Here is a 21,737-nt window from a genome sequence, read left to right on the forward strand (position 1 = left end):
TGTGTGTGTGTGTGTATATATATCACATTTTCTTTATCCATTCATATACTGAAGGGCATCTAGGTTGGTTCCACAGATTAGCTACTGTGAATGGTGCTGCTATAAACATTGATGGGCTGTGTCCTTGTAGTATGCTGTTTTTAAGTCCTTTGGGTATAGACCAAAAAGTTAGATAGCTGGATCAAATTGTGATTCTAATCCAAGTTTTCCAAGGATTCTCCATACTGCTTTTCAGTGGCACCAATTTGCAGTCCCACCAGCAATGTATGAGTGTGCCTTTTCCCCCACATCCTCATCAACACTTACTATTGTTTATATTCTTTTTTTTTGGTTGCTCAAAACATTACAATGATCTTGACATATCATATTTCATATAGTTGATTCAAGTGGGGTATGAATTCTTATTTTTACCATGTGTACAGATTGCAGGATCACATTGGTTATACATCCATGTTTATATTCTTGATAGCTGCCATTCTGACTGGAGTAAGATTTGCACTTCTCTAATTGCTAGAGATGTTGAATATTTTTTCATATAATTGGTGTCTGATTGTATATCATCTTCTGAGAAGTCTCTGTACATGCAATTCCAATCAAAATCCCAATGACATTCCTCATGGAAATAGAAAAAACAGTCATGAAATTCATCTGGAAAATTAAGAGACCCAGAATAGCTAAAGCAATCCTTTGCAAGAAGAGTGAAGCAGGTGGTATCACTATACAAGAACTTAAACTATACTACAGAGCAACAGTAACAAAAACAGCATGGTATTGGCACTAAAATAGACTGGTCGACTAATGGTACAGAATAGAGGATACAGAGACAAACTCACATAAATACAGTTATCTTATATTAGACAAAGGCTACAAAAACATACACTGAAGAAAAGTACTTCAACAAATAGTGCTGGGAAAACTGGAAATCCATATGCAACAAAATGAGATGAAATCCATATCTTTCACCATGAACAAAATTCAACTCAAAGTGGATCAAGTACCTAGTAATTAAACCAGAGACTCTGCCTATTAGAAGAAAAAGTAGGCCCAAGTCTACATCATGTCAGATTAGGCCCCAACTTCCTTAATAAGATTCCTATAGCACAAGAATTAAAATCAAGAATCAATAAATATAATGGATCCAAACTAAAAAGCTTCTTCTCAGCAAAAGAAATAATCAGTGAGGTAAATACAGTGCCTACTTTTGGGGAGCAAATTTTTACCACATGCATATCAGATACAGCACTAATCTCTAGAATATATAAAGAACTCAAAAATCTTAACACAAAAAAAAAAGTAACCCAATCAATAAATGGGCCAAGCAACTGAATATACTGAACTTTTGACAAACTTAAAATGGCCACACATAAGCTGGCATGATGAATTAGTAAACTGAGCCATCCAAGCCACAAAGAAAACCTGCAACTAACTACCTATCTATTCTTTCCCACCAGCTCTTACCAAGTGAAGGTACATAGGAGTGCACACTAAAAGCCAAACAGAGCAGAAGCTGAGAGGTACCCTCTCTGAAGTATGTTGGACCTCACTGATGCCAGGGGTGGGATAGAAGACATGACAGAAATTCCACATGGGCACTAGGGTCTTTATCCAGTGCAAAGGAGAAGTTCCTTGAGGATGCTTCTGGGCTAGTACACATAAATTTTTTGAGGTTTTCTTTTTCTTCAGTGAAGTGGCAAGGCAATAGGACAAGAGAAATCTAAATTGTAGAACGCAAAATACAATGGCAAAGAGAGCTCCCCAGCAATTCAAAAATCTGGTAGATATATAGCTAAGAGAGATTAACTATGGTTTGCTGTGGGTTTTGAAGCTAGAGTTAGAATAAAAACTGAAGTATGTAAAAATAAGGAAATATTAAGAATGGAAATGAATGAAACAACAATAGAGAAAATCAACAAAGTATTTCTTTGAAAAGTCAAAATCATTGATAAACTCTAGTAAGATTTATACTATTAAAAAGTATAAATACAAATTCCCAATATGAGAAATAAAAGAATATCACTAGAGATTCTACAAATATTTAAAGAATAATGAAGCTTTAATATTAAAAAATTTATGCCAATGAGTTTACAAACTGAGATGAAAACGCACTTATCTTTTTACTGAGTAAAAAGAACTCAATAGCTTGATTGAATAGGAGAGTCATTAGTTGTTTTACATTTGCTGAAATTTAGACATAGTAAATGGTTACAGGGCATTTGTTACACACAGGACTACCAACATTAGTTTAAAATTTTAAAAAATAGGTATAATTTTAAAATAACAAAAACTAACAATGTGTAAACTTAAATGTTCTTTGCAGACTTTCACAAATTCATTTACAACCTGTTCAGTGACAACTAGTTTAACCAATAGATCAGGCATTACATTGATTTGCCATCCTTAGACTTCATTTTTCCAAAGTTTGAAAGTTTTAACTTTCTTGTTGCTGTTACTTATAAATATAATTGCATTTCATGACACCAAAATAAACTATAAACTTCTTGGAAAGGGAAAAAAAAGACTGTCTTTATAATCTTGGAGTAGACTAAGATTTCTAAAATACAAAGAGTATTAATCGTAAATGAAGTAAATAAATAATAAATCAAATGCAGCTAAAATTTCTGCGAACCCAGATACCAATAAGAAAGTGACTAAGCAAATAGACTAGGAATAGCATTTGTAATGCATATAGATGACAAAGGAGGATATCCATAATATATAATGCATAATATATGAAAACATCTTATAAATCAATAATAAAAAGGCAAAGAACTCAATATTTTTAAATAGGTAAATGATGTAGACATTTCACAAGTGAAGATATACAAATGGCCAGCAAGTATAGGAAAATGTCTTGACCATCATCCCTCATCAGGGGAAAAGCAAATTAAAACCACAAGAGCACAGGTATTACTGGAATAGCAGGGAAAGGACCTCTGAAATTCATTTCTCCATTAAAAAAAAACAGAGAGAGAGAACACTTGCAAAAATTGCCAATAACTTTTTTAGAACTCTACAAATTAATGAAAGGCTTTGAATAGTCTAACGAGCATTTATCCAAGAGAAAAAGAGATGAACTTCAGTAAGAATAGCAAGTTCTATGTGTAACTTGCCCTAATTCCATCCCTAATTTCTCAGCACTATGATTGTCTTGAAAACCCACCACCCATTACCACAGTAAAAACCACCATTACCTGGCAACCACTTAAATGGAACAGTACAATTTGGAGTGCTCCAAAAGCCCTATTCCCAGAGAATTGTCCCTTCTTGGTCAGTCTGGCAGCTCCCTGAAAAATATCTACTCTTAAAATTTGTCTTTATTTAACCTACTCAGAGCTCACTGTGTGTAAATAGCATGACACCAGGGCATGTGTTCAAAAAATAAATAAATAAAATCAACTACAATTATTTAATGTCACAGCTGCATGAGGCACTGATACCAACTGGAACTAACAAAAGGAGGGGCAAAAAAATTGAAAACCTAGGAATGAGATATTCATAGAAGGCTTCAGCAGCTCTACTATATGCCTAGAAATCTAGAAAGCCATGCACAGCAAGGCCTAATTGCTTATCTCTGGCTGACCCTGGAGGGATTGCACAAACAGAAGTAAAGTTAAAACATGATTATAAGCTATTTGTGACAATTAAATCATATCCCAATGTAGTGGCATAAAAGACCCTCAGCAATGGCCAAGAGAATTATTAGTTCAACGCATTTAAGAAATCTATTGTCTAATCATTAGCTTACTACTAAACCAACTGAGCAGAAACTTGAAGCACTGCACATGACAAAGAATTTGGAATTTTAAAAAATAGCTTATAAAAGCAAATAAACAAGGAGAAACAAGAAATCCTGGGAAAGGCAGAATCTGATTTCCAGAACTGCCACATTATACTATTTTACATATAAAAAATATGGTTCATAGAAAAAAAGAAGAGTTAATAAAAAACTGTCTCTGAGGAAGCCAGACATTTGACTTTGTAGACAAACACTTTAAATCAATCATTACAAATAAATTCTAGAATAAAATGATATCATATCTAAAGAATTAAAAGACATTGTGAGGATGGCATCTCAATAAAGAATATCAATAAAAATAAAAATTATTTCAAAAATCCAAATAAAAATTATGAACTTGAAAACTATAATAAGTGAAATGAAAAAATTCACTAGAGAAACTCAAAAACAAATGTGAACAGGTAAAGAATCATTAACCTTAAAGATAGATAAGTAAGTGATCAGAGAGAGGAAAGAATTAGCAAACTTGAAAACAGGCCAACTCAGAGTATCTAGTCTCAGTAACAGAAAGAAATATGAAGTTTCTGAGACCAGTACGATATCATCAAGCTTACCAACATACAAATAAAAGAGTTCTAGAAAGAGATAGATAGAAGAGAAAAAATAATGGCTAAAAAATTGCTAAACTAATGAAAACAATTAAATCTAAGTATCCAAGAAGCTCAACAAACTTCAAATAGGATGAACTCAGAAATTAGCACTGTTAATGTATTAGTCTGTTTTCCATTGTTATAATAAAATACCTGAGATAAAATAATTATAAATAAAATAGATTTATTTATCCCACAGATTGGGAGACTGAAGATCCAAGATCAGAAGGCCCTATCTTTTCAGCATTTGGTAAGAGCCCCCTTGACTGTGCCATAACATGATAGAGGGCTTCATGGTAGGAACATTAGAAGAGAAATTCAAAAAGGAGGGTCCAGTCTTACTCTTTCTATAACACACCATCCTCCAGGAAATTCATTCCAAAAGGCCAGAATTAATCTCCCTTCCAAAAGCAGTTCCCCAGTAACCTAATTATCACTCACTAGGACCCTTCTCTTAAAGGTTCGACCATCCTCCAGCACTCCCATACTAGGCACAAGGTTCTAGGACATGAACCTTTGGGGGACAAACCACATCCAAACCATAGTACCTGTTATGGCTGGATATGAGATGTCCCCAAAAACTCAGATGTGAGACAATGAAAGAGGTTTAGAGGAAAAATGATTGAGTTATGAGAGCCCTAAAGCGATCTGTGAATTGATCCCCTGACAAAATTAATTGAGTGATAACTGAAGGAGGGTACGGTGTGGCTGAAAGAGGTGGGTCCCTGAGGGAATTCCTTAGGGGGGGAGGGTGACTTATTTGGTATCTGGTGAGTGGAGTCTCTCTCTGTTTCCTGATCAACATTTGAGCTATTTCTCTCCACCATACTCTTCTCCAATTATTATGTCCTGCCTCCTCTCGAGCCCTGAGGAATGGAGCCTGCTATCTATAGACTGAGAACTCTGAAACTGTGAGCCCCTAAATAAACTTTTCCTCCTCTTTCACAATTGTTCCAGGTTATTCTTTTAGTCACAGTATTGAAAAAGCTTACTAAAACAGTACACATCCTAATCAAACTATCAAAAGCCAAAATTAGAATCTTCACATCAGAGAGAAAAGTAACTCATTACATAGAGGATCCTTGATAAGATTAATAATTGACTTCTCGTCAGAAATTAGGGAGGCCAAAGGCAATATGGTGACATATTCAAAGTGCTCAAAAGAACCGACAACCAAGAACTATATACCCAGTAAAATTATCCTTCAAAATACAAAGAAGAAATTATGGTATTTCCAGATCAACAAAAACAGAGAATTCTTTACTAGCTGACTTCCCCTATAAGAAATACTAAAGTCCTTCTTTCAGGCTGAAATGAAAGCATAATAAATAGTAAATCAAGTCTACACAAAGAAATTAAGACTGGTAAAGAAAATAATATAAGCAAATATAAAGACAGTATACACATGTTTTTGTCCATTCTTTTCTTCTCCTATTTAACTGAAAAGACAACTTCATAAAGCAAAAATTATAAAACTGTAGACTTTTAATGTATACAGATATAAGTTGTATAACAATAATAACACAAAGGGGGCTGTGACTCAGTGGTAGAGCCCTCACCTAGCATGTGCGAGGCCCTGGGTTTGATCCTCAGCACCACATAAAAATCAATAAATAAAGGTATTATGTCCAACTACAACTAAAAAATGTAAATATTAAATAATAATAATAACAACAACAACAACAACACAAAGGAGGTGGGAGAGAACAGACCTACATATACTGAAGCAAAGTTTTTTATACTATTAAAATTAAGTTAGTATTAGCCTGAAAAAATTGCTTTAGGTGTTAACTGTAATCCCTATGATGACCACTAAGAAAATATAATTAAAAAGAAAAAACCTAAAACATAGTAAAATAAAGGGGGGAGAGGTAGGCGGACCTGAGACTCACCAGCAGAACAGGCCCAGCAACCCGCACAGGGGAAGAGCTGCCCCAGTGCCTGCTAGGTAGGCGGACCTGCGACTCACCAGCAGAAGAGGCGCACCAACCCGCGCAGGGGAAGAGCCACCCCAGCGCCTGCTAGGTAGGCGGACCTGCGACTCACCAGCAGAACAGGCCCAGCAACCCGTGCAGAGGCAGAGCCGCCCAAGCACCTGCAAGGTAGGCGGACCTGCGACCACTGACAGAACAGGCCCAGCAGCCTGTGGAAGGGCAGAGCTGCCCCAGTGCTTGCAAGGTAGACGGACCTACGACCCGCCAGCAGAACAGGCCCAGCGGCCCAACAGCGTGGTAGATACATCGCCCCGGTTGGGGGAGGGACAGAGCCACCGCCCTTGCCTGCTAGGTAGGTGGACCTGAGACCACATACAGAACAGGCCCAGCGGCCTGTGGAGGGCAAGAGCCGCCCCAGCGCCTGCAAGGTAGGCGGACCTGCGACCACTGACAGAACAGGCCCAGCGACCTATGGAGGGGCAGAGCCGCCCCAGCGCCTGCAAGGTAGGCGGACCTGCAACCCGCCAGCAGAACAGGCCCAGAGGCCCAACAGCATGGTAGATATATCGCCCCGGTTGGGGGAGGGACAGAACCGCCGCCTTTGCCTGCTAGGTAGGCAGACCTGCGACCATCAACAGAACAGGACCAGCACCAGCAGCCTGCGGAGGGAAGAGCCACCCCAGCGCCTGCAAGGTAGGCGGACCTGCGAACCACCAGCAGAACAGGCCCAGAAACCCGCGGAGGGGCAGAGCTGGCCCCCGCGCCTGCAAGGTAGACAGACCTGCTACCGACCGGCAGAACAGGCCCAGCGGCCTCCAGGCGTGGTAGGCACATTGTCCCAATTGGAGGAGGGGCAGAGCCGCCACCCGAGCCTTCGAAAGAGACTTTGCAACTATACAAGAGCGTTATAAATATATAGGGGGGACGGTCAATAACACAACAGTTTCAAAAGCAGAAAGAAACGCAAGCAGTATGAAAAGACAAGGAAAGACAGGACCACAAGCAATGCAGGTCAACTCAACGTTAGAAGAGGTAATATCTGCAGCAGATGGAATGTCAGATAAAGAATTCAGGATATACATGCTTCAGATGATCTGGAGTCTCAAGGAAGACATTAGACAGCAAAATCAGATAATGAAAGATCACTTCGACAATGAATTACATACACAAATCCAAGAAGCAAAAGATCAACTATACAGGGAGATCCAGGTTATAAAAAACAAAGAGAAATCCTAGAAATGCAGGAAGCAATAAACCAACTTAAAAACTCAATTGAGAATACTACCAGCAGAGTAGAACACTTAGAAGATAGAACATTAGAAAATGAAGACAAAGTATTTCAACTTGAAAAGAACATAGACAGCTCAGCAAGAGTGTTAAGAAACCATGAGCAGAACATCCAAGAAATATGGGATAACATAAAGAGACCAAACCTAAGAATCATTGGGATACAGGAAGGTATAGAGGTCCAAACCAAAGGAATGAGCAATCTATTCAATGAAATAATACGAGAAAACTTCCCAGATTGAAGAATGAGACAGAATCCCAAATCCTAGAAGCCTACAGGACGCCGAATGTGCACAATCATAAGAGATCCACACCTAGACACATTATAATGAAGATGCAAAACATACAGAATAAGGAGAGAATTTTAAAAGCTACAAGAGAAAGGAAGCAGAATACATTTAGGGGTAAACCAATCAGGATAATAGCTGATTTTTCAACACAGACTCTGAAAGCTAGAAGATCCTGGAATAACATATTTCAAACACTGAAAGAAAATGGGTTCCAACCAAGAATTGTGTATCCAGCGAAATTAAGCTTCAGGATGGAAGGTGAAATTAAAACCTTCCACAATAAACAAAACTTAAAAGAATTTACAACTAGAAAACCAGCTCTTCAAAACATCCTCGGCAAAACATTACAGGAAGAGGAAAAGGAAAATAACAATGAAAACCAACAGTGGGAGGTAGTACAGTAAAGGGGGGAAAATAATCAAAGAGGAAAAACAAACCATGTTAAGTAACATAAATAAACAAATATGGCTGGAAGAACAAACCATATCTCAATAATAACCCTAAATGTTAATGGCTTAAACTCACCAATTAAGAGACACAGGCTAGTAGAATGGATCACAAAACAAGACTCAACAATATGCTGCCTACAGGAGATGCATTTCATAGGAAAAGACATACACAGACTGAAGGTGAAAGGTTGGGAAAAATCATATCACTCATATGGACCTCGGAAACAAGCAGGAGTGTCCATACTCATATCAAATAAAATAGATTTCAAGCCAAAGTTAATCAAAAGGAATAAAGAGGGACACTACATACTGCTCAAGGGAACCATACACCAACAAGACAAAACAATCATGAATATATATGTCCCAAACAATGGTGCAGCTATGTTCATCAAACAAACTCTTCTCAAGTTCAAGAGTCTAATAGATCACCACACAATAATCATGGGAGACTTCAACACACCTCTCTCACCACTGGACAGATCTTCCAAACAAAAGTTGAATAAGAAAAAATAGAACTCAATAAAACAATTAATAACCTAGACTTAATTGACATATATAGAATATACCACCCAACATCAAGCAGTTACACTTTTTTCTCAGCAGCACATGGATCCTTCTCAAAAATAGATCATATATTATATCACAGGGCAACTCTTAGCCAGTATAAAGGAGTAGAGATAATACCATGCATCTTATCTGATCATAATGGAATGAAAATGAAAATCAACGATAAAAGAAGGAAGGAAAAATCATGCATCACTTGGAGAATGAACAATAGGTTACTGAATGATCAATGGGTTATAGAAGACATCAAGGAGGAAATTAAAAAATTCTTAGAGATAAGTGAAAACACAGACACAACATATCAGAATCTATGGGACACAATGAAAGCAGTTCTAAGAGGAAAATTCATTGCTTGGAGTTCATTCCTTAAAAAAAGAAAAAAAACAACAAATAAATGATCTCATACTTCATCTCAAAATCCTAGAAAAAGAAGAGCAAAACAACAGCAAAAGAAGTAGAAGGCAAGAAATAATTAAAATCAGAGCTGAAATTAATGAAATTGAAGCAAAAGAAACAAATGAAAAAATTGACAAAACTAAAAGTCAGTTCTTTGAAAAAATAAATAAAATCGACAGACCCTTAGCCATGCTAAAGAAGAGAAGAAGAGAGAGAACCCAAATTACTAGCATACGGGATGAAAAAAGCAATATCACAAATGACACTTCAGAAATACAGAAGATAATCAGAAATTATTTTGAATCCTTATACTCCAATAAAATAGAAGATAGTGAAGGCATCGATAAATTTCTTAAGTCATGGAACCACCATTTGACCCAGCTATTCCCCTTCTTGGTCTATTCCCTAAAGACCTAAAAAGAGCATGCTACAGGGACACTGCTACATCGATGTTCATAGCAGCACAATTCACAATAGCAAGACTGTGGAACCAACCTAGATACCCTTCAATAGAGGAATGGATAAAAAACAATGTGGCATTTATACACAATGGAGTATTACTCTGCATTAAAAAAATGACAAAATCATAGAATTTGCAGGGAAATGGATGGCATTAGAGCAGATCATGCTAAGTGAAGCAAGCCAATCCCTAAAAAACAAATGCCAAATGTTTTCTTTGATATAAGGAGAGTAACTAAGAACAGAGTTGGGAGGAAGAGCATGAGAAGAAGATTAACATTAAACAGGGGTGAGAAGTGGGAGGGAAAAGGAAAGAGAAGGGAAATTGCATGGAAATGGAAAGAGACCCTCATGGTTATACAAAATTACATACAAGGGGAAGTGAGGGGAAAGCAGAAAAAAACAAGGGGGAGAAATGAATTACAGTAAATAGGATAGAGAGAGAAGATGGGAGGGGAGGGGATGGGGGATAGTAGAGGATAGGAAAGGCAGCAGAATACAACAGACACTAGTATAGCAATATGTAAAACAGTGGATGTGTAACTGATGTGATGCTGCAATCTGTATAAGGGGTAAAAATGGGAGTTCATAACCCACCTGAATCAAAGTGTGAAATATGATATGTCAAGAACTATGTAATGTTTTGAACAACCAACAATAAAAATTAAAGAAAAAAATAAAATAAAATAAAGAGGGGACAGAGTAGAGAAGACAGATGGCAAAGCCATTTAGGAGGTAGAGTTAATGTAATTTTGCATTAGATGAAAATAAGATTTCTTTCCTAAAGAGCACATAGTCTAGTGGAAAAATCTAAAGAGGAAAAAAAAAAAACATGTTCTATATTGTGCTCAATCACTGAAACATAGAAAAAAGAGAGTGGAAAGATTAGGCTAAGTCTAGATCAAAATAGCAAAGGATTTATCTTTGTTCCTAAGGTATAAGAAAGATGTTTTAAATTCTTGAGAAAAGAAGTAAAATGATTTTGAGTAAAGAAATGGCAAGTCATTAGGAATAGTCAAATCAAAAGCACAATAGCAAAATAAGATACCACTTCACATGCATAAGGATGGCTACAATCAAAATGATGGACAGTAAAAAGCAGAGATGATATTGAGAAATGAGAACCCTTATTCATTACTGATGGGGATGTAAAATAGTACAGCTGCTCTGGAAACCATTTTGGTAATTGCTCAAAATGTTACAAAGGATTACCATATGACCTAGCAATTTTTCTCCTGGGTACATATGTCAGAAAATTGAAAACATATGTCCGTATAAAAACTTCTACAACAGTATTACTCATAACAGACCAAAAGTGGAAACCAAATATCCATCAACTGATAAATGCATATACAAATTGTAACATATTCATACAATGGAATATAATTCATCCATAGTAATACATACTATGATAACAATGAACCTTGAAAACATGTTAAGTGAAATAAGCCAGATACAGAGGCCACATATTGTATGATTCCATTTATATAACATGTCCTGAATAAAAAACATAATGCATAGTGATTACCAAGGGTTGAGGTTGAAAAGGAAAAAATGGGGAGTGGCTATTAATATGTAACTTTTCAGGGGTAATAACAATGTTCTAAAGTTAGTGGTATGGCTATACAACTCCTTGAATATGCTACTAATCAATAAACTATACACTTTAAAAGTGAATTTTATGGTATATGAATTACATCTGAACAAAACTTATAAACAAAAACCACAATGTGTTACTATTTCATACTTAATAGAATAAGACACCAATGTTGGTAAGGATGTAGAATATCACTGTTAAAAGTTAAATGGTACAACCAAGTGTAGTGATGCATGCCTGTAATCCCAGTGGCTCTGGAGGCTGAGGCAGAAGGACCACAAGTTCAAAGCCAAACTCAGCAATTCAGTGAGTCCCACAGCATAGCAAGACTGTATCTCAAAATAAAAACAAAGAACTGGGGATACTACTCAGTAATTAAGTACCCCTGGGTTCAATTCCTGGTACCAAAAAAAAAATGGGAATAGTATAACTGATCAACTGATTTGGAGAATTATTTCCAGTGTGTTATAAACAGGTATCTATCCTATAATACATCAATTCAATTCCTAGTTTTCTACTCAAAAGAAGTGAAAATTTATGATCACAAGACTTGTAAACAAATTTTCATAGTACCTTATTTATGACAATCTAAAAATGGAAGTTATCCAAATATCTATCAACAGAAGAATGGATGAACACACTGGTATTTTTTACAATAAACTAGTATTCAGAAATCAAAACAAACAGATAGGTGCAGCCACATGGATAAACTTAAATTCATTCTCTTGATGTAAAGAACTTAGATACACACACACAATCATACTGCATGACTCTACTTTTAAAAACCTAAGGAGTAGGTAAAACTAATCTATCACGGCAGAAAAGACAGGATAAAGGCAAAGAGAACATTTGGAGGTTGTTACAGTTTGAATCTGGAATATCCCCCAAAGGTTTATGTGTTGAAGACATGGTCCCCAGCTGGTGGCATTCTTGGGAGGTAGTAGAAAATTTAGGAGTAAAGCCTAGTTGGAGGAAGTAGGTCACTGAGGATATATCTTGTTCTAGACTGTATCCCTCTGCATCCCAGCCACCATGAGGTGGGTACCTTCACTCTGCCACATTTATGTTCTGCCTTGCCATGGGCCCAAAGCAATGGAGCTATCCAACCATAAAATGAAACCTCTGAAATCATGAGCCAAATAAATTTTTCCTCCTTTAATCTAAGTTTATGTCAGGTATATTGTCACAGAGATGGAAAGCCAATACAGGAGTAATAAAAGTAATCCTGGTGGTTATATAGGTTTATAAAATTGTCAAAACTAACCAAATAAACATTTAAAATCTATGCATTTTAATAGATGTAAACTTTATCCCAAGTTTTTTTTTTAAGGGTAGTGAGAAAAACTAATGTTTCTACTAAATAGTCATGAATAAAGAAAGTAATAGGATGTCTTGGATAGGTTTTAAATACTCCAGAACAAAAAAAAAAAAGAGGTTCAAGTTAAAGATTGGCATAATATTAATAAACTAGATCCTACACTTTTTTTAATATTCTCTCTAGGTTGTGTTTGTTTGAAAATTCCCATTAAAAAAGGTAAAAATATATTCATTCATAAATAAATATTTCTTACTGTAGTTCTGTGGCACAAGTTCTGGGTTCTTAGGAGTTCTCAACTTATAGGATACATCCCCAATATTAACAGTATCACCTAAAAAAGAGAATAAAGAAAACACACATTACAAGGGACAAGTGACATATACCATACCTTTATCAACAATGATTCTCCTGACTTACAGAGAGGACATCACAGAAATGTACTACATATATGACTATGTTAAAGGCAGTGCATTCAAAAACTTCTGTCCACAGTATAAGTTATATCAGGGAGAAATGAAGTATTATTAAAATTCACATTTCAAATTTGGGTTAGCAAAAAAAGATGAAGCACAATACAATATTAACCACCTTTGTTTTTTCATTAATAGTAATGCTAATATAGGCAATAATAATACAGAAGATATATGTTATTTAAGAGTATCCAAAGCATGAATAGTTGAATTTTTAACACATATCCTCAACCTTTTTATTTCTTTATACATCCTTATTTTACTACTTACAATTTCATGTTCTCTAGCAATCCACCCCAAAATTTAATATTTCTAGATCCATATTAAAAGAACAAAACTCTAAGTGACATAAAGGCCAAGAACCTCAACATGAAACAAGTAGAAAAAGAACTACAAAAGTTCTCAGTAACTTCTATACTTTCAAGTTTTTAAACTAACATTAATTTATGACTGATTTTCTAAAGTGCAGGATTAAACCAAATAATCGCTCTCTGCTTTGTCCTAACAGCAAGTTAGGCATACTGACATCATCTGCACCTGGAACTTTGGACACGGTTCAAAGACACTCAAAAAGTAGTTGTGGAAAATTCATATTTCAGAATGGCCAGTTTATAACTAGTCAGATACTCTAGAGACTAAGAACTTAAATCATGGTGATAATAACAACCATCTTCAGTATCTGGTCTTCACACTTTCAAAGACCAGTAGCAACATCATCACCTGAAAATTATTAAAAATGCAAACATTCTGGCCCCCCAGAACACTGAATCAGAAACTCTAGAGTATTGTCCAGCAATCTGCTTCAGCAAGCCCTCCAGGTCATTTTTAATGCAACTTTGAGAACCACTGGTCTTTAAATTCTAATATTCTCAAAAATGTAGTGGTCAGTAGGGTCTCACAGTACAACCTTAATTACTTCCTGGCATTGGCTGACAGATTATGCTACCCTATTTTTCTTAGTGCAAAGAAAATATAAATTAGCTACTTTCTAAAGTATCAGTTTTTAAAGTATAACCTTCCTTACAAATATGAGATACTTACTGCCTTTTATTACAGAATAGTTATAAAGAATTATAGCTGTGTCATTTTCAAATGAGAATCCTTCATAAATGTTATTTCAATTCTTAAAAAGACTATAATTATCTGGCAGCTCATTTTCCCCTTTAACCATGTGAAGATAGAGGTAAAAGGTGTCAACATGAACCAAAAAGTTAGCCCTCACTAAAACATCTAATCAGTTGGCACCTTGATTTTGGAATTTCCAAACCCCAAACTGTGAGAAATAAATTTCTGTTGTGTGTGAATAATCCAGTTTATGAAATTTGTTATAGCAACCCAAGCAGACTAAGATATCTCTTGATGTTTTTTACAAAAAATTTTTAACTTAATATTAAATAACAGGGGAATCACAAAATAAAACATGGTATATCTATAACTTTTTTACTGAGTTTTTTTTTAAGTAGTAAAATTTTTCCTCAGTATTTAGAACTGCACTTTTGATCTTCCCATCAAAAAGCTCAACTCAGTATTCCCATTCTGCTAATGGCTACTTCTTCCTTCCAGCAGTTCAGACCACAAAGCTTGGAGTCAAGAAATTCTTAATTTTTCTCTTTTATACCCTAATCCATGGTAGTCCAAAAACCCTTCTTTCACATATCTTGACAGATTTTGTTTCAACCCTTGCTCCACTACAGTCTAGTCTCAATAGAGTACCTACAGTGATCCTAATAAAATATGCATCAATACCAATCCTCTGGTCAATCCTCCATTCTTTGCAATAGCCTACAGGCATATTTTTAATCTAGCTCCCCCAGTTTCCTCTCTGACTTCATCTCCTATAATTTTTCTCTGCACTCATCCTACTCCAGACACAACAGGTCTCCTCCCTATTTCTTGTTTCTGCGCTGGATTTTTCTACTAACTAAAATGCCTTACCAAGCATATCGATTTGTCAATCAGAGACCTTGAAAGAAACAGATGGGATATTGTTACATTTAAATTGAGTAACTGAAAAGAGTATGATCAAGAAATGATTAACAAAGGTGAGGGCAGAAAAATAATAAGAATAATGCAATACCCCAGGACTAGCCATAACAGAAAACCATGACCACCTCTAGGCCTAAAAAGCCAGAAGAGCAAGCAAGGAAAGAAGGAAACTAGATAAAGCAACATCCTAACCTCTTTCTCTGTGAAAGAAAACAGCAAAATCATGATGATGACCTGGGCAACAAGGGAGCTAGAGAATAAATATGAAGGAAAAAGAAGAAAAAAAACTTGACAGAAAAGTAGAAATAGATAAATTCACAATCATCTAAATAATTTAATGTATTTCTCCAGAAATTGATGGAAGGAACAGGGGGAGAAAGGAATACAGAAGTTAGGACAATTGCTTCTTAGTCTTTTGGCTAAGATTAAGTATCAAAGATAAGGGCAGAGAAGAGTATTGATCTGAAATCACTTGACCTACAAAACCTTTTTGGAACATTACACCTAATGACAGCATATTACAAGTTCTTTTTAAATGTACATGGAAAATTCACCCAAGTATATCATAAACTGGACCATGAAGCAAGTCTTGATAAATTTTAAAGGACTAAAATCATAGAGTATGCTTTCTCAGTGAAATTAAACTAGAAATCAAATCAAAAAGGTATCTGAAAATCCCCAAACATTAGAGCATCAAGCAAGAGGCTTCTAAAAATGTAAATCAATTTAGTAAACTTGCTGAAAACCTAACTTAATATACTTTTATATTAACTGAGTCTTAGCCAGTCACACCAAGCCCAGCTTCAGTCAACACAGGTTGCCAACTGATCAAACCATGGGCAAATAAGGCACACAGTGAACTATAATCCATCAAGTTCTTTCTGAACTGCACTTGTTTCTTGTCCATAAGTGCTGCTTGCCCTCATTGCTATGTGAACCTTGCTGAAACTTTTCTGGTTCTAGAGCTATCTGATTTGCCAATCATTCATTGCTTAGTTAAACTCTTAAATTTGATTTGTATGAAGTTTTTAACAAGCTTTGACAAAGAAGTTGGTTTAGTTCATGGTTTCTCAAACGTGGCACTATTGACATTTTGGATAGATACTTCTTCATTGTGACAGTGTTATAGTTTAGACATCAAGTGACCCAAAAGCTCATGTGTGAGACAATGCAAGAAAGTTTAGAGGTGAAATGATTGGGTTATGAAAACCTTAACAGAGTCCATGAATTAATCGTCTCATAGGGATTAACTTGGTGGCAACTGTAAGCAGGTAAGGTGTGTCTAGAGAAAGTAGGTCATAGGGAGCATGCCTTTGGGATATATATTTTGTTCCAAGAGAGTGGAGCTATCTCTTTCCTGGTGGGGGTGTTTTCCTCTACCACACTGTTCTGCCAAGATGTCCTGCCTTATCTTTGGACCAGAACCATGGAGTTGGCCATCTAGAAACAGCCATCTATGTTCAGAGACCTCGGAAACTGTGAGCACCAAATAAACTCTTCCTCTCTAAAATTGTTCTTGTCAGGTCTTTTGGTCACAGCAGCAAAAAAGCTCACTAAAACAGAGGAGCTGTCCTGTGTATTATAGAATGTTTAGCAGTATCACTGATCTCCACACACAAAATGACAGTAGTAGCCCTCCCTCATGGTTCTGACAACCAAAACCATCTCCAGACCTTGCCAAATGTCCCCTGGGGGAGGGGAATCACCTCAGGTTAAGAACAAATGGGTCAGTGGCACCTTTCTTTAATACACAAAACTGAGACCCAAGAGAAAACCAAATATATCAATTTCCATCTTGGTCTATGTGTTCCTGATATGGGTCTTCCTAATGATTTGTACGTTTACAACTCTTCTGGAATATTTCTGCTAAATTCTTTAATATATAAACACTATCAGAAGATCCTCAGAGTCAAAATGTCCTATTGCAGGGTCAAAATAGTTAATAATTTCCCAAGGTTCAATACCAAGTCAATATAGAATTAAGACCTAAACCAAAGTATAGTTCTTTTCCCTTTATACTGGATTTCTCAGTTTAAGCCAGAGTTCTATATTTTCCCTCCCCAGTGTCATTTATTACTATTTCTATTATAGCCCAAAGGTATAATCTCAAAATCACAAAAATGTTTATAAATGGACATTTATTTCACTGTTTATGTTTTAAAATAGACAATCTACATATCCAAGAATGAGAAACCAATAAGATAAATTATGTGGATAAATACATTAATTTAATAATTCCTATTTTAAATGATCATGCATGGCAATATTATGTTGATATATTCACAACAATGTGTCACAAAACACATATCCCATTTTTCAAACAATGTTTTTGCATAAATGTTTTATTATAGTGAGATCAATAAAACTTGATAGGATTAATAGCAAAAAAGTGACAATTGGGGCTTGGATTGTGGCTCAGTGGTAGAGTGCTTGCCTAGCATGTGTGAGGCACTGGGTTCAATTCTCAGCACCACATATAAATAAACAAAATAAAGTCCATTAACAACTAAAAAAATATTTTTAAAAAGTTGACAATTATAAATTTGGGTGAGAGGACTGTTTAGGGGATTTGTATTTTCCAGTTTTCTATAATGAATATAGATTGATTATGCAAAAGTATTTTTAAGTATTTCTATAAACATTTAATTCATACACAGAAGTCATAAAGAAAAAGCAGTGAATCCACTAAAAATTGTGTTGAAAGAGAACACTAAATGTCATAGTGGATTTACATAGTTGTGTTTCTGAGTTTCTCATTTTATTTTTAGTATATTTGAATCCATTTCACATCAGAGTCCTACTGAACCAACTTACTTGGCTCCATCTGTGAAAACACTACAATATTCTTTATTAAAAACTCTGCAGTAAATAAACTCCTTGTTAACTAACCCCTCTGTTTCTAAAACCAAGAGACACTACTACTAATAGAAGTGTAAAGGGATAAAGAATTTACAAATTGAAGATACTTACTATATCTAAAAACAAAGAATAAAAAACAGTGGCTTTGGGATTTTGTGTTGTTTTATTTTTCCATAAATGACCTATCTTTCTTCTTATCAGGCTTAGTAAAGTTTCTATCTTGAGAGCCAACAACGCAATCACAGCTTCTCACACTGGTTCTCTGATCTTTAACCTAGTAAGCCACTGAAGACTTATTAAATACAATGTATTGGCAGGCCCCAAAGCAACATAATGATAAATAAGACATAAAGTCCAGGGGAAAGAAGAATATGTTATTTATGTACTTTGTTGTGTACTTTTTTTTTCCCCAAAACTGCTAAGGAAGCAATGTCAATTATAAAGAGGAGTTAGTAAATTATTGGTCACATATATCAGTGCAGCTCAGAGCCTCTTTTCCTCTTTTCATTATAAATATGAATCCATTATAAACTACTGCTTTTTTTTTTTTTTTTTACATTTGTCAACATATGACCTCTGGTTCCAAACAGGCCACTCCAACCTGGAAGGCCTTGCCCTAACATGTCAGGGTAGCCAAGAACTGCCTTCTGTTTCCCTGGCTCATAACTTTTCTTACTTGAGCCCAGATCTCTGATAAGTTTCCAGGTGCATGGATCCACACATGCCTCAAACCTTCAGCATTACAAATCTTTGTAGCAGCAAGACAAGTTAGGTCAACATACTGTACTTCTTGTGTTCTTATTCTGCCAAAGTCAATGGCTGAGTCTAAGAAGTTAAACTGTTATTCACATATCTGTGACTTGCATTTGAAACAACGCCTATACTTTGAATTGTTGAACATAACACAAATTTTGAGGGCATTTACCACCATCTATATAATACAGACTTAAAAATTTACATTCACATGTGTTTCTAATATTTTTACAATCAACAAATATTATTCAGGTATAGAGAGTAACTTCTATTTTTAAAAATGTGTCAATTAACTCTACTCCATCTGCCTATCCAGATACTTCTGAACCTAAAAGTAACTGGTTTCATTTCTTCTAAAGCCACTGAAGCAGAATAACTTTCACCTAGCTAAGAATGTATAATACTAATAATATATGTACTGAACTGCAAGTTGAATCCTCACAACAACCCTATCTTCCTAACCTCATTTTACAGTTAAAATTGGAACACAAGTAACCTACCTTCAAGTCCTCACGGCTAGATAGTGCAGAAGTAGATTCCAACTAAAACTGTTTAGCTCCAAAACCCAAGGTATAGATTATGCTACATGCCTGCCCTTGACCTCTGCCTTTAGGATAGAGGAGCAACAAACAACAAATAACATAACAAATAAAAACAAAACAAATATTCTAGACACCACAACTAGAGAAAGGCAAACTCTGAATTTCAGTTCTGCTGGAAGCATTTGTTCAATGAATGAATGAATGAATGAACGGGAGGTAAAACTGACTCATTTCTTGGGAAGAAAAAGTATTAGGTGAAGAGAGAAAGCAAGAGGAACAATGAAATCAACGATTTCATAGTGAAAACCTCCATCATTCTAAGCAACAATGACATTGACAAAATTTTTCCTAGAAATAACTTAGACATTGAAGAACAGCAACATACATCTCTTCCCTTAATCATCACAAACACTCAAATTCCAATATAAAACAAAGAGAATTCCTGAAACCACCTCAAGTAGAGACAAAAAAAAAAATGCCAAGTTTAGAAATCAGAGCATGTAGTTATGTAGTTCTAGTGTAGTCACTAATTGTGTGATCTGTAGCAAATCACAACAACACACAAACACACACAAACACACACACACACACACACACACACACATTTAGTGTTTAGGCTAAATGAACCTGTGATTTTCAGCTCTAAGAATACGTGGAACTTGGAAAGACTAGTGTAGATCTCGAAAAGATTTGTGGAGATATATCACACAGTCAACTATGGGTTCTTTGACCAGAATGTATGCTTTTACTCAATGTCAATGCCTGCAGGGAATATGGCATAGCTATATGGCATAGCACTATGGCTTCCAGGCCCAAGCCTTTGGGGGCACTCAGAAAGCAAGGTCAATTCCAGCTTTCAAAAACTTGCAAGGCTGCTGCATTAACCTCTACATGTACTATAAATCAAGTCAGATTTCTGGGGGTAAACGCGCCAGTGGAGAAGGAGAACAGGTCATCAGGATCTTTAGTCCAGACCCTCAAGTTACAGAATGAAGCCCAGAGAGTGCCAGCGCTTTGCCCCACATTACGCAGCAGTTAGCAGAGAGATGGGACGAGAACTTAGCAACCGTGACAGCAAGCGCTCCAGCCGAGTGCCGCGAGGCAGCAGCCGGCAGAGGCCCGGACCCAGCGCAGGCCGCAGGGAGCACGGCGGGGGCGCCTGGGTTACCTGTGTCTGCCCCCGCCCCGGCGTGCAGCAGTCTGACCTCCGGCCGCTGCCCATCGCTGCCCGGCCTGGCCCGCACCACCTGCCGCAGGAGCAGTCGCACACGCCGCGAGGCCGAGGCCCCGCGGCCGCCAGGCGCTCCGAGGAGCAGGAGGCGGGATTGCATGGAGCCGGGGTCCTGCCAGGGACAGCTAAGGGTCCCAGGCCCAACCGCGTCCCGGGACCACAGCGAGAACCGGTGCGGCAAGAGGGACAGGAAGCGACACCACGCTGAGTCCGCCGGAAACTCCTTCCCCCGGCTCGGCCGGCTCAGCCCTCTTGGCCCGGCCCACGGGGCGGAGAGAGCCCGGGGAGCGCTAGCTCGTGGAGCCGGCGTGGGCACTCGGGCTGCTGGACCTCCGCTCCTGCGCACCTCGCCTCCCCAGCGACCCCTCACCTGGATTCTCCAGGCCTGCCTCCAGTCGTTGCCCTGTCGACCCATAAACCCTGGGGAGTTCAGAAAATGCTGAAGGGTTTTAGGAGCATCGGAATTCAGATAACTCGCACTGGCTTCATTTCTCGGTCTTATTGTAATGCGCTTTACCCGTATGTTACTTCAAATCCTTTTTGGGAATTGAGAAAACATGCATGAGATTATGGGAACTTTCACCCATGTTGATTCATTGTAACCGTACCAGTGTTTCCATCCAGTAACTGAAAGCTTTAACCTTTGGAGGTTTTGTTGTTTCTGTTTCTGAATGTTTTATTATCCCTTCCTAAAATCCGAGTGAAAATTTTACATTGTGATGGTAAATACTGCTAAACTATCAGAAAGGATCCCAGTCAAGCACTTTTCAGTCATGCAGCAATACAAGAGTTATATAAACATAATTTGTATTTCTAGTAGGAGAAAAGTAGGGCACTGGCTAAGACAGCCTCCTTTTCATACATTCCAAAAGCAGAAACGGTCCTACCACAAAGCAGAGGAAGCCTAATGTAATACTACATCACCAAAATGTCAGGAGTGAATTGACCAAGGCAAAAAGTTATCAAGTTCTACAAACAAATATCCAACAAAGAGAGCAGGCCTCACTTTTAGCTAAAGGCCTTGCTAATTCTAAAGCTGCCACTGTCTTTAAATACATATTGAACACCTATCTCACAAGCACATAAATCTATGATAGATGCTGAGAAGAAAGTGATTGAGATGAGGCTGTAAAATGGAAGCTAGGCTGAGTAAAGAAGGCTTTATGCATCCTGCTCAAAGACTGGGACTTGAGTAATGAAGGCTGACACAGGCTTC

The 21,737-nt window shown here is 37.0% G+C and overlaps 1 protein-coding gene across 2 annotated transcripts in view; it reads right to left on the reverse strand.

The window, feature by feature from the left end:
* Positions 1 to 20,743, reverse strand: part of LOC101965792 (von Willebrand factor A domain-containing protein 8) — a 391,795-nt gene extending 371,052 nt beyond the window's left edge. Inside the window, exons 1-2 of one of the 2 annotated variants that reach the window (XM_078015856.1) lie at positions 20,459 to 20,743; positions 12,934 to 13,011 (exon numbers count right to left, since the gene is read on the reverse strand). In XM_078015856.1, the coding sequence (XP_077871982.1) occupies positions 12,934 to 13,011; positions 20,459 to 20,621 (241 nt within the window). In that variant the 5' untranslated portion in view covers positions 20,622 to 20,743. The remainder of the gene's footprint in view (positions 1 to 12,933; positions 13,012 to 20,458) is intronic. The other variant, XM_078015855.1, reaches the window with a different exon arrangement.
* Positions 20,744 to 21,737: the final 994 nt, after the last annotated feature.

Source organism: Ictidomys tridecemlineatus, chromosome 6 (assembly GCF_052094955.1).
Source record: "Ictidomys tridecemlineatus isolate mIctTri1 chromosome 6, mIctTri1.hap1, whole genome shotgun sequence".
Lineage (NCBI taxonomy): Eukaryota > Metazoa > Chordata > Mammalia > Rodentia > Sciuridae > Ictidomys > Ictidomys tridecemlineatus.